Raw genomic sequence first — 14,205 nt, 5'->3', positions numbered from 1 at the left:
CAATCAACAAGGTCTGGTGTAGAAAAAGCGGCTGAAGTAGCCGCGCTTTGTGTGGAGTGTGCCGCAATTCCTGAAGATGGTGGAACTTCAGAGGAGGAGTAAGCCTGAGAGAGGCAAGCTCTGATCCATCTGGAGAGAGTAGAAGAGGAGACCTTCTTGCCTAGGGAGTAGGAATTGAAGGGGATGAAAAAAGACTTAGATTGGCAAAAAGTGTTAGCCCATTTGACATAAATTTTAATGGTATCTGAGATTGAAGATGTGCCAAGATTTTTCCTTAGGGTTAGCTGGATTAGAACAGAAGACAGATAAGAAGTATTTCTGAGCCCTTTGGAGAGCCAAATTTATTTTAGCCACAAATGAAGGATCTGTGCATAGCAAAATGTAGTCTGGAAAAATCTGACTGACCTCTTTTCTTACTGAAAGTGCCCCTAACTCTGTCACTCTATGAGCTGAAGTGATATCTATTAAGAAAAGAACATTCCAGGCAAGAAATGTAAGGGGCAACTGACCTCAGAGTTTCAAAAAGAGCCTTAGTAAGAACCTGCAAGACCAAATTCAGATCCCATGTGGGAAACCTGTGAACGACAGGTGGGCTCAAGAGCACTGCTTCCCTTAGAAGCCTCTTAATGTGTGGGTTAACAGAGAGAAGATGAATGGTTAACTTTCAAAATGGAGGATAGGGCCGCCACTTGTCTCTTAAGGGTATTTGGTTTTAGACCCCATCCAGCCTGGTCTGCAAGAAGGAAAGGACTGAACTGATAGAAGCTGAGGTAGGATCTACTACCTCTCCTTTGCACAACCTAGAGAATGTTTTCCAGGAAGGTTGTTATAATCTCTTGGTGGACCCTCGCCTAGAAGAAAGGTAGAAAATACCCTGTCCGAATAAGCCTTTCCTTTTGAGTGCTTCCTGCTCGATTGCCATGCTTTGAGTTTCAGCCATCCTGGATTTGAGTGCAGGATCACTTCACCTGATGAAGTCGGTCTGGGCTTTCCCCCTCAGAGGAAGGGGTAGGGGTTCCCACTGATAACTGAATCAGGTCTGAGAACCATGCTCTACGAGGCCATGCTGGAGCCATAAACACCATCTCCGCTTTGCAAACCCTGATCCTTTGAATTGTCATGTGCAATATTGCCTGTGGCGGGAATGTATGCAGGTGCCTGATTGGCCACCTCTGGACCAGGGCATCCATACCTGCTGCTGAAGGGCTGTGAAACCTCAAGAACATGGGGAGTTTGGCATTCAATGGAGACCAAAAAGGTCCATCCCCATAATGCCAAACATGTGTCGAATCTTTTGAAAGGTCTTGTTGTTTAGGGACCACTACGCGGATCTACACTCTGAGCCAGTCTGCTTGAACGTTTTCTGCTCCGCAGAGGTGTTCTGCTGAAATTGAGAGAAGATGACTCTTTGCCCATTCAAATAGAAGAGTGGCTTCTGCCATGAGCGATTTGGAACGGGTGCCCCCATCGGTTCATGTGGCTTTTGCTGTCCATCCAGATGAAAATGTAGCGATGTCTGGAAGGCCAAGAGGTGGAGGGGGATTGCCCAAAGCTCCAGCCAACTGATGCTGTGAGAGCTTTCCTCCTGTACCCACTGGCATTGAGCTACAAGAGAATCGCAATAACCACCCCACCCCAAAAAAGCTGGTATTCATGGTTACCTGAATTTTGTCTGAAGGAGAAGGTGAACTGCATAACTCAGGGCTGGAGAACCGCACCAGAGAAAGGATTTCCTGACTGGTAGTGAGAGAGATATTGGACCCCAAAATCTAGATGATCTGATAAGGAAGAAGGGCCCACTGTAGTGGGTGTGATGGGATCTCGCTCAAGAGACCAAATCATAGTATGAGACCCTGCTTCCCAGGAGATGGACGAGGGAAAAAAGGTCAGGTTTTTTTTGAGGCTCTGCCCCTTGAGGCAGGCTTGAGCAACAGAGGTCCCCTTCCTTCTTCTCAGTGAGATCAGAAGCCAGCACATCTCCTGCCTTGGAGGAGCTCCCTGTGGCTGCAGCAGCATGGAGAGTGGAAAGTCCCAATGAATGCAGGCTCCTTGCTGGATCAAGCAGATGCCTGTAGTCGCAGAGCAGCCAACCTGCGATGCGGAGCCTGAGGCCTCCATCATCTTCTTTGGGTGGGGGGTTCAGCCCCGAAACCCAACTTGCAAAGCTTGCACAGGGGTGAAGGTGGGGCAGCACCCACTGAATGGCATCTGCCTCAGGGAATGATTCCCTTGAAGACAAACCCCTGCTGTTTTTTTAAAAATATAGTGCAAGAAACGACTGGAAAAAAGGTAGACTTGAAGAGCATTGCAGCCACCCTACCTAACTGGAGTGAGACAAGGCAGAACTGGGGATCCAAGGGAGGCTCCTTCTACTCGAAGGGAGAGGGCCTCCAAGTTGTTTTCTATTGGCCCTGTCTAGGAGCGAGTAACAAGGAGCAACCCACTGTCCGATGCACTTCTTCCCTGCTGAAGAATCAAATGCTGTGGGAGAAAGCTCCAATATGGTGCTAAATAGTGCAAAGAATAAAAACTGGGTGGATGTTTATTTTTAGGATCAACATCACATTTATATGGAGGAGAACTAAATAAAAAAGAATTCTGTTAACTTGATTAAAACTCCCCAGGTCAATATGATTACAAACCAAAAACAGGCAGCATTGGAGACCAATTAAAATATGGTAAAAATTAGTGACAGTTCAGCCTACATGGCAGAATTAGTTAGGGAAGCCCAAGTGAAAATATTTCAGTACTGCAGAACTACTATCTTTGCCATGTGCAATATGCTAAAGAAAGGAATCCAAATGACACTAGTGAAAATTAATATTAAAACATTTTGTTTATTTGAAAGCCTCATTTAACAAGCTGATTAAGAATTCAAAGTTTCTAAAGACACAACTGAGATAGTTTGCTCTTAGAATAAAATGTTACTAGTGCAGACATGTCAGTTTTTCCGACATAAAATACAGATTGCAGAAAGATACACTCACCCCTTATCCTTAGCATGTACATCTGCTCCATGCTGTAATAGCAGCTGAACAATCTTTACACGGTTATAGCCAGCTGCTAAGTGTAATGGAGTAGACTACAAACAGAATAGATTTAAACAGATTTAACATTAAATCTAACAAATACAGAAAATTAGAAGTAACTGCTAATTAAGAACTTTCAAACATCTATTACACATTTTGAAGAATTTTTTTGTTTCTGCAAAATAAAGCCATACTTCCCATTGACCTACAGATACCAAACTTTGCATGAATAATCCAACCACTTAAATTATCCAAATGAAATAGTTTTTACATTGGAATATGTTTAGTGAAAGTTTAATATATATTTTTGTAGTTTTGAGAAGAAATTCTGAATATAGTCAGAATTTTAACTATAATTGTTCTCAACAGATTTTTATCTCTCAATAATCAGATCAATAATTCCGAAACCACATCATGCCCAAGAAAAGCAGATCTTTCTCAGATGCAAATTTGCTATACATGGTCATTATACAATAAAATGAATAATGTTTGAAGTTGAAATCCTACAAATTTCAAACTGTTCTTTTACTTCCCACTTGCAAGCACACAAATAAAACGTTCTATTACATATAGTTAATTTCTTGAACTTTCCTATAAGGATAATCTACACAAAATGAGTTTGCCTAGTCAATGACGTGCCTCACCTATCAGTAGCAGTTAGAACATTCTACATTATTTGAAGCATAGCAGATATCTAACTAAGAGGATTCCCTCAAACCTACTAACAGATTATTTTAACTTTTCTGGACTTTGCTCCCTGCTCTTCATGATAGTTATCTGTATTTTCTCCTTAAAATTGTAATGGATATTATGAACTTAAAATTATTTAACCAGGAATTTTTTTCATCCAATTCCAAGATGTATTTCAAGACAACACAGTGAACCGGAGAAAGAATGAAAAGCATTCCTCCAAATATTCTATACAAAACTAAGGGCAATTTTCTCAGCTTAATTTATTTGAATCCAAGACTATGTTTTTTCCAAGTTATTTGAAGTTAGAAATCAACACCATGCCCCCCCCCAACTTAAATTCTATTCAGAGTCCTCTTTTTTGGGGGGGGGTAAATACTGGTATAACCTTTTTCAAGGGGGTCATCTTAAGTTCAGAGTCATCTTTGTTACAGGTGGGATTCTCTATGTCACAACTCATCCACCTCAAAAGATCTTCTAGAAAACTCAAAAGGGGAGCTTAGAAAGGTGGTATATAAGACCTACCTGTAACATCTTCAATGGAGTAAATGTGTATTTAAAAGGAATACTGTATAATTAATTAGAAGGAAGGGCACACTGATTTTTATTTTTCGCCTCCCTTTCCAAAACACAAGAAGACTGTTAATAGAAAGTAATTAGTAATATATGACACACTAGTATTTTCAATTATACAGCAGATATTTTGACAAATTCAAGCTGTGTATGTTCTCTACTACAGACATTTTGGTGACAATTTTACTGAGAATGTCAGAAATGGAATATTCTGATAAACCAAAGGGCTATAAATGCACTGAGCAAGCTGGTCTTGTGGTAGCAAGAATGCATTGGCCCCTGTACTAAACAGGGTATGTCCTGGTTTGCATTTGAATGGGAGACTACATGTGAGCACTATAAGATATTCCCCTTAGGGGATGGAGCCGCTCTGGGAAGAACATCTGCATGCCCACAGAACCATCTGCAGAAGGTTCCAAGTTCCCTCCCTGGCACCTCCAGATAGGGACGAGACTTTGCAACCTTGGAGAAGCCACTGCCAGTCTGTGTAGACAATACTGAACTAGATGGACAAATGGTCTGACTCTGTATAAGGCAGCTTCCTATGTTCCTAAGTCATCCAGCTCTTTGGTTTATATAATGAAGTTGAAGGTTCTAGTGCAAACACATATTTTCACATAAAATTAGATTTCTATTTCTAGTAAATATTCCTGAACCAGATAGTTTTAAACCAAGGATAAACACCTATATAGATTTACCAGGGAGCAAGGCCCAAATATAATGAAACTTACTTCTAAGTTAACATACACAGGACTGTACTTCAAGTTGAATTCTTTAATGAAAGATTCAGGAACATAGGAAGCTGCCATATACTGAGTCAGACCATAGATCCATCTAGCTCAGTACTGTCTACACAGACTGGCAGCGGCTTCTCCAAGGTTGCAGGCAGGAATCTCTCTTAGCCCTATCTCAGAGATGCCAGGGAGGGAACTTGGAACCTTCTGCTCTTCCCAGAGCAGCTCCATCTCCTGAGGGGACTATCTTACATTGCTCACAGTTCTAGTCTCCCATTCATATGCAACCAGGGTGGACCCTGCTTAGCTAAGGGGACAAGTAATGCTTGCTACCACAAGACCAGCTCTCATTTAATTAATTATGTTTTTAAACCAATGTACCTTTCTGCCATCACTTGCATGGCAGTTGACATTTAGTGGTGTGAGAAGAGCCATTAGTTTTTCTTCATTTCCACTCCTAAAAGGCAATTAACATTACTCAACAACTCACAAGTATATCACTAGCATCTTTCTTTTTTCAGCTCTACAATACTACAAATAGCTAACTGAAACACATATTAAAATACAGTTTTAAATAGGATTTTATTAGTAAAACAAATCACTTGTACTTCTTGTAAGCAATTGTATGCCTTATTATACTTAGTCATCATCAGTTCTGATTCTGAACAAATCTAGTGTTAATTTATAGTAAATATACTACAGAAGGAGTAAGGACAATTCTTGGAAATATTTGGCTACTAGTAGTCAAAGGACTTCTCAGTTTTAATCTCAGAAGCCTTTTGCTCCATTAAGCTAATTTGAAAGCAGCCATTTAAAAGATTTCCAAAGCAGTTTTTCCGATTGGGGCTAAAATCTTGAAACAACCTATAACTTTTGTATACAGCAATGAAAGAGTCTAAGTCCTTACAAAGTGCAGATTCAGGATCATAGCCTTTTGTCACCAGAGACAAATCATATCTGCGTATTCTGCTTGGATGCCTGCTTTTAAATGCTAATGGTTACTTAAATGTTCAGAAGACACTACAGGAAAGCATTTTATGTATACTGAAGTGTCACAGAAGATTTAATAGGCACTTTAGAACATATGAAAGAACAAGCATCATGAAGGTTGGAAAGAGAATAATTCTTACTCCTCTCCCATGAAGTGCGGGCTAGTACAAAAATCTGCACAAATCAGCATATAGATAGAGGTCAAAGTTATGGCAACAGCTTTCTAACTCTTAACTGAATACTTCATAATAAGCTCTGTTATGCACAATAACTACCATTCCATGGGGAATAAACTGAATGTAAGTTTAAACATGCACTACGCAACCACATGTTTGTTTATTTTGTCAACATAGCATGTTTAGGGTTGGAGGTTAAACCCTTTGCCCTCATGATGGTCCTAATTTCAATCAGGACTGTGGTGGGGGCAAAGGGCTTAAGCCCCATCGACGTCCAGATCAGGTCCTTTTCCCACACATAATTTTACATAGGAGAAATAAGCACACAGCCACATAGCTAAAGTAACATAGTTTGACCTTCCAGGTTAGGTTGCACCTCTCTGTTTTACTGCCACTGAACTTTCCATTGAGATGTTAGCTTTCATCTGTTATATTACTACATACCTGGCGCTTTCCAAGAGTTCGTCTTTCTTGTATTCACCTGAAAGTTATATGAAGAATGGTATTTTATCTCAAATTAAAATATAAAACATTTATAGTCCAAATGTGTTTGCTTGTCTTATAGTTTGAGCATTTTTTACACAAATGCAGTTTAAAAAAAAGATAAATTGCTATAATTAAAAGGCAAGCAATGGAACTCCCAATTTATATGAAAATATATGTGATGTCCACCTACATAAATAGTATTGTTAGGATTAAAAGCTTAAACCTTGAAAAGAGTCAAACACTGAGGTGCTTCACACAAGCAGTGTATAGTGCCGGGAGGAGGTCTCCAGGGAGAACAGCTTTGACCTGCTCTCCTCGCAGACGATCACGTACCTGTCTCTGGGCGGGCAAATCGCCTGCTCAGACGAGCGGCAGCTGGACTCTGGCACTTCCGCACTGCGCCACGTCTTGCCCGGCAACGACAGGGGCTGGGTGAAGGAAAGTGCTGCTGTGTGGCGCCCTGCCCACCTGGAGCCCCAGTAATGCATCACGCAAGTGCGTGGTGCATTCCTGGGATACCTCTCCCCCTCCACCCATGTGTCCGCCGTGGCTGCAAGCAGCTGTGGCAGACAAGCAGCCACAGCAGCGCTCACTCTGTTAACCTTGTTTAAGAGGGTGGCTACACAAGCGGGCTTGCCGCTGTAGAGCCACCAGGCCCTCAAGCCCGTTGGTTCTCATGAGCTACAGAAACTGGGCTGGGCTCCCTTAGCCCGGTTCCTGCTGGTCATGAGAACAGCTTCACTGAAAGCTAGTTACCAAGTTTGCACAAATAACCATCTTTCCAAACATACAATTCATGGAATTAAGATTTTAAACATGCTTACTATTATTTTCCTTCTGGAATGGTACAACACAAACTATTTTAGTAACCTTTTACAAAACACTGTGTACATTCTCATTTTTTAAAAATATCAAGCCTCCTCAAAAGACATACGGCATTATTCTCCATAAGCATCAAAGGATACGTAGATTACCAGAAACGGGTAAAAAACATAATTATGCAAATTACATCTTTCACATAGCCAACCAGGGTTTGCTACAGTTAAATATGGAAGAAAGTTTTCCTAGTACATTTACAGAATATGTGATCTTCCATATATCATGGTTGCAACCTTGGGTTCAAATTTTTAATCAGGAAGTGAGGTTCTAATTGCAACAGCTCATGCTTCTATAATATGGTCCATCTTATTTTACAAGAACCTAGGGAAAGGAGCAGTGGAAAGAGAGATGAAAAGTCTTAGCACAATACAACTTACCTATAAGTACTGCTTTTGCTGATGGGTCTGCTAAGTCCAGTGCTGTTCTTCCATCTGTATTACGAATAACTGGATCAGCACCATGCTGCAGCAGTACTAAAAAGCATCAAGAATGTTGGTTTTTAAAAAACCTATGACATAAAATCCAAGCTTTCCATAGGCATGCAACGTCTTATCAGGACTCAACAAGAAAGCAGCTCAAAGGGGGGTGCTTGGATTTCCTAATACAAAACTATACAGCCACCATACTGAGTGTGTCACTCAGGTGTAAGGTAACATTCATCTGAAGATGAGAAAGCCTATCTGTGATGGCAGGTGCGTCTGCAATCGCTTCCTCACTACCTATAACAAGAGGCAGATGTGCTTCCTGCGTCCCCACCTAGTCACAGGAACATAGGAAGCTGCCATGTACTGAGTCAGACCATTGGTCCATCTAGCTCAGTATTGTCTTCACAGACTGGCAGCAGCTTCTCCAAGCTTGCAGGCAGGAATCTCTCTCAGCCCTATCTTGGAGAAGCCAGGGAGGGAACTTGAAACCTTCTGCTCTTCCCAGTGTGGCTGAGGCTCCATCCCCTGAGGGGAATATCTTACAGTGCTCACACATAGTCTCCTATTCATATGCCACCAGGGTGGACCCTGCTAAGCTAAGGGGACAAGTAATGCTTGCTGCCACCAGACCAGCTCTCCTCTCCAACTCAGGGCTCTGGCAAATAACATGTTGGAAGTCCTTGAGTTAGGAGGGACTGAATGTGGGGATACAGAAGTACACTAGCAATCCATTCCAGGTAATGGTTGGTGTCTTGCAGCATACATATGCCTTTGCAGCAGAGAGGCAAATGGGTGCCATTGAGACTCATAACGATGTATTATGTGTATTCTGCTGTGGTCATGACAAAATCTATACTCTCCCCACATTAGCAACTACTCAGCCCACAGCCCACTACTGGAAGCTAAATAAAACTATACATTTGTAATTTATATAATATGTAACATTTTTAACAATTCTGTCTTTCAGGAATACTCATCACAGGTTAAGTTACTTTAATCTAGAATAAAATCTGCCCCTCATTTCTACACAACAGCCCTGGATAGTTTGAAAGCTTGCCTTCTAAAAAGGCGGGGGGAAGGGGGGGAGGCTATCAAATCATTTTAGAAAAAACATGGCAGAACAAGTTTGATAGTTACCTATGCAAACATCAATTTTTCCCTTAATGGCAGCTTCGTGAAGAGGAGTATAATTCCAATTATCCCGGGCATTAGGATCTGCACCATGGCCCAAAAGAAGATTGACAACCTCAGCGTGACCAAAAGAGCAAGCATTGTGAAGTGGAATAAGGCCGCCATCATCTCGTGCATGAACATTAGCACCACTCTGAAGCAAATATTCAACCACATCCCTTCGTCCAAAACCTGAAACACAAGAGTTTGACATAATTAATAGAAGGCAGCCAGAAGGTAACAAAGTCCAAACAACTGTTATAACTAGAGGAGATGTCTTGGACCTGCTACTGGCTGAAAAAAAAAAAAAGACTGATGAAAACAGACCCTCCTCCTTCAAAATCATAATATTAGCATAATCATTTTCCCCAATCCAGCTTCCACATGAAATGGCTAAAATGAATTAAGCTCGTTAAACTAAGCCACTACAAAAGCACCCTTTTACTAAGTGACAGTTAGTAAAACTATCATGGAGATCCTCCAAAGCCTATGTATCTTTTAGAAGCAACATAAGAACATGAGAAGTATGACTGTGTATCCTGAGCTCACATACAAACTGCAGTGCCAGAGCAATTTCTGGACTGAACACTAGGTCCCATAAAGTCCCGAGTTTCTAGCCCAGATGGATAAAGAAACAACAAAGTGTATAAAAGCAGCATGCATGAAAGATGTAGCATACATACCATTACATCATATCATTAAGTCAAGGTATTTCCAAGCCCAGTCTGAGGAATTTTGGTATATAAGGAAGCATGAAGTTTCCCCACAGAAACTTCCTATACAGCAAATAATGTGTAATCCTCAAATAAGAAGTGCATACGTGTGTTTTACTCATTGTGCAGTTGCTGGAAAATACTCCCCCTGCACTTTTAATTTATATACTGCCTGACTCCAAAGGCTCTAAGCGGTTCACAAAAATAGTTGCCAGTTATAGGTTTCTAGCACGTGCCCAAGCTAATACAATATACTTGGCTGATCACTACAAGTCCAAGCTCTGTAATTGCTGTGTGGAAGTAAAACACAACACTTGTACATGAAGCAACCACATCTTTCAAAGAGAACACACACACATAACCTGTAAAGTACTAAAAATATTTAACAGAAGGCTAGACCATGAATTACTAGATCTTGAGCAAGACGTTTTTTATTTTTGCAAAAAGAGTGTCAGCCCTACTAGACTCCATTAGGAGCCATCTGCTCTTCGCCTCCCGGCTTTTCGTGGCGATAGTGAAGCGGTCATTGGAACACAAGCAGCAGCAGCAGCAGCAGCAGCAGGGCCTAGACCCACCGAGCAGATGTTCGGGGCTCAAGCCACCCTCTGCAAGACTCAGCTCCACACAAAGCCTGGAGAGAAGCGAAGAGGCTGCTGGGAAAAGCCACCCTCCGCCTCCTTAAGCCCCAACATATACAAACGCCACCCTTGGGAGGGGGCACCCAGTCCCGGGTTTCTCCAAGCCCTGCCGGGGAGGCGTCGCGGGGGGCCCTGTGGCTTCTCCCACCTGCGGCGAAGTGGAGGGGGCTGGACTTCCGACCGGCCGTGTCCCTGCTGTTCACGTTCTCGGGCCGCACCAGCCGCTTCACGCGCTCCACGTCGCCGTTCCGGCAGGCCTCGAAGAGTTCGCGGGCCGGCTCCGTCGCGGCTCCCCCGACACAGCAGGACGACAGTGGCAGCGCTTCCCCCAGGGAGCCCCCCGCCGCTGCCGCCGCCGCCGCCGCCACCCCTCCTCCCCCGCCAGCGCCCCGGCGCCCAGCCATGGCGAGCAGAGCCCAAACGCCCCCCTTCCTTCGCTTGCGCTCACAGCCCGACGCCCGCCATGGTTGCCCCGAGTTCTCTCTTCGGGAAAGGGGGAGTCGGCGAGGAGGAGGCGGCCGCCGCGGGGACGGAGACCGCAACGTCGACAGCGCCTCAGCCAGCCAGTCCTCTTCCTTGGCCAAGGCGGCCGGAGAGGGAGGGAGGGAGGATGGGTGGGCGGGACAGCCAAAGCGCGCGCGCACGCAGACAACGTGAGTGAGGGCAGCGGTAGCAGCAGTACCACTTTCCGCTGCCCCTCGACGAGTCCTGCCCGGTGCATCTGAGCATGCTCAGTACGGTCAAACGAAGCTCCATTTTATTTTCTGCCCCAAACCCCTCAGGTTTTCAATCCTGCTTAAAATATCAAAGAAAGGAAACCCAGGTTCTGCAGAAAACATCAGATGTGGTTGTGTGTGTAATTTTGTAAATTAATAAATTATTCTGAAACATTAAAAAAGAATGACTCCGATAGTGCATCCAGAGGACAGATGTGAATTTCTGTGAAATTCCTGGAGAACTGGCAAGTAGAGAGCGTGCTCAGTCTCTCCAGTTGAAGCCAGTGCCCTTACCCTGAAGGTCAATTGAACGGAAACTCTTACATCTTGAGTGCTGGCAAGAATGCTCATACTCTCTGAAACCTGTCAGAAGCTCTTACGCTTGTTCAGAACTTCAGAACTAGTAAAGAGACTTGTGTGCTCCACAGTCTTGCAATCAGTTAACATCAGCATTAGTAAATAGACTTGTCCCAAGCAGAACTTATTGGACACTTTTTAAGCCATTGGAGGTTTTGTTATTAACACTGGTAACATTTAGTAATCCGGACATTATCTGATAATGTTTCGTGCTCCAGGAACATGGGCAAAGTTAACCAATTGTGCAGCTTTGCTAATGCTCCAATCAGTTTCCAAGGGTCATGCTTCCACTCCTAGGCCGAGACCAGCATATCCCACTCCCCCCATCCCTTTACATCTCCAATGGGTGCTATTTTCTGGAGGACTGTCTGTGTTCCACCAACCCCACCGATTGCAACAGATTGCACTGCCCCCAACATATTTTTTGGACACAGGTTCAGCTATTAGAGGTGTAGTTCCAACTACCCCACAAATCTCAAGTTCAACCAGGCAGGCTTTTCTGATGGGTCTGCATCTCTGATGCAGTAGGCTGTTAGTTTTCCCTGTCCCTCTCAGATTGCACCAACTGGGCAGGCTTTTCTGATGGGTTCACATTTCTGATGCACTAGGCTGTCAGTTTTCCCTGTCCCTGTCAGATTGCACCAACCAGGTGGGCTCTTCTGATGCGTCTGCATCTCTGATACAGTAGGCTGTCCTGAGTTCCAGTCCTCCACTGGGATCAAGTCACTTTCCAGGGAGCATGCTTCCACTCCTGGGCTGCGACCCAGTAGATACCACTATCCCTGTCCCTTTCAGATTGTACCACCCAGGCGGGCTTTTTAAAGGGGTCCTCATCTCGGATGCACACAGCTGTCCTGAGTTCCAGTCCTCCACTAGGCACCAATCAGTTTCCGGGGACCATGCTTCCACTCCTGGGCTGGGACCCAGCAGATCCCACTAACCCTGACCCTGTCAGATAGTACCACCCAGGCGTGCTTTTTAAAGGGGTCCACATCTCTGATGCACGAGGCTGTCAGTTTTCCCTGTCCCTGTCAGATTGCACCAACCGGGCAGGCTTTTCTGATGGGCCCACATCTCTGATGCACTAGGCTGTCAGTTTTCCCTGACAACTCCATAAACTGGCTGGAGCTCCTGAACTCCCTCAGGGAGTTCTCCCCACTGCTCCAAGGTCGACACGTGCTAGTTCGCACAGACAGCGCCACGGCAAAAGCACACGTCAACCACCAGGGAGGAACCAGGTCCCACTCCCTGATGCAGGAAGCCTGATAAGCTGGGCAGAGGTGAATCTCTTGTCCCTCGAGGCGGACCACATCAGCGGGACCCAAAACACGATAGTGGACTGGCTAAGCCGGTCCCAAATCAACCAGGCCGAGTGGTCACTGGACCCTCGTGCATTCCAGAGGATTGTCCTAAGGTTCGGAGCCTCGGTGATGGACTTATTTGCCTCCCTGGAGAACGCCAAGCTAGACCGCTTCCTTTCCAGATTCAGTGCCCTGGGGGCAGAGGGGGCGGATGCCCTGACTCACCCCTGGCCCGCGGGCCTTCTCTTCGCCTTTCCTCCAGTAGTCATCATTCCGCAAACGGTACGAAGGTCCAGGTGGAGGTCATATTGGTGGCCCCACACTGGCCATACCACCCTTGGTTTTTGGACCTAGTGGAGTTGTCCAGCGAACCGCCCCTGCCCCTCGGAAGCCACCCACAGCTCCTCAGACAGGGCCCACTGTTCCACCCGCAACCGGACTGGCTCAATCTCTATGCCTGGAGGTTGAGCGGGGGGCCCTAGGGGAATGCGGGTACTCTGAGGCAGTCCAGCACACCATACTGGCTTCTAGGCGCCCTTCCACCATCAGGGTTTACCAGTCGACCTGGGGGACCTTTTCCAAATGGTGCGCGTCCCAGGGGGTGGTTCCAATCTCCGCAGAGTTGCCTCATGTCCTGGGCTTTCTGCAGAAAGGACTGGACGAAGGGCTTCGCCCCTACGCAGGCAGGTGTTTGCCATCTACTCCGTCTTCCAGGTCCCCGGGGTTCCCTCCTTGTCCATGCACCCTCATGTCCAAGGGGGCCGCCTTGCTCAAGCCCCCTCCAGTGCACAGGTTCCCTACATGGGACTTGAACCTGGTCCTCAGAGCCCTCACGAAGCTGCCCTTCGAGCCACTGAGGTTGCCACCCCTGAGAATCCTGACCCTTAAGGTACTGTTGCTGGTTGCCATCACCTCGGCCAGGCGAGTCTCGGACTTGGGGGCACTCTCCGCGCGCAAGGAACTCTGCCTGGTCTTCCCTGACTATGTCCTACTGCGCACGGACCCTTCCTATATCACCAAGGTGAACTCCGTTTTCCACAGGGCTCAGGAGCTAATGCTGCCTTCCTTTTGTCCCAATCCATCCTCTCCCAGGGAGAAGGAATGGCACTCCCTGGACGTTTGCAGGGTGCTGCGGATATACCTTCGACGTACCAAGCCCCTTAGACAGTCTGATTCCCTTTTCGTCTAGTTCAGGGACTGCTCCCTGGGCAAGAAGGTGTCCTCGTCCACACTCTCCCGCTGGATTTGTGCCTGCATTCGCATGGCATATGAGGCATCAGGCACACAGACACCGGCAGGTATCACGGCGCACTCCACTGGTAGCCCAC

General features: G+C 45.4%; 1 protein-coding gene across 4 annotated transcripts in view; it reads right to left on the bottom strand.

The window, feature by feature from the left end:
- Positions 1 to 11,124, bottom strand: part of TNKS2 (tankyrase 2) — an 85,097-nt gene extending 73,973 nt beyond the window's left edge. For 2 of the 4 annotated variants that reach the window (XM_053307628.1, XM_053307631.1), the window contains exons 1-6: positions 10,652 to 11,122; positions 9,120 to 9,344; positions 7,935 to 8,030; positions 6,637 to 6,673; positions 5,408 to 5,483; positions 2,988 to 3,082 (exon numbers count right to left, since the gene is read on the bottom strand). In XM_053307628.1, the coding sequence (XP_053163603.1) occupies positions 2,988 to 3,082; positions 5,408 to 5,483; positions 6,637 to 6,673; positions 7,935 to 8,030; positions 9,120 to 9,344; positions 10,652 to 10,907 (785 nt within the window). In that variant the 5' untranslated portion in view covers positions 10,908 to 11,122. Of the gene's footprint in view, positions 1 to 2,987; positions 3,083 to 5,407; positions 5,484 to 6,636; positions 6,674 to 7,934; positions 8,031 to 9,119; positions 9,345 to 10,651 lie in introns of all 4 variants that reach the window. The other 2 variants (XM_053307630.1, XM_053307629.1) reach the window with 2 other exon arrangements.
- Between the last annotated feature and the right edge of the window lie 3,081 nt (positions 11,125 to 14,205).

This window comes from Hemicordylus capensis, chromosome 3 (assembly GCF_027244095.1).
Source record: "Hemicordylus capensis ecotype Gifberg chromosome 3, rHemCap1.1.pri, whole genome shotgun sequence".
Classification (NCBI taxonomy): Eukaryota; Metazoa; Chordata; class Lepidosauria; order Squamata; family Cordylidae; genus Hemicordylus; species Hemicordylus capensis.
This window is presented reverse-complemented; position numbering and strand designations above follow the sequence as displayed.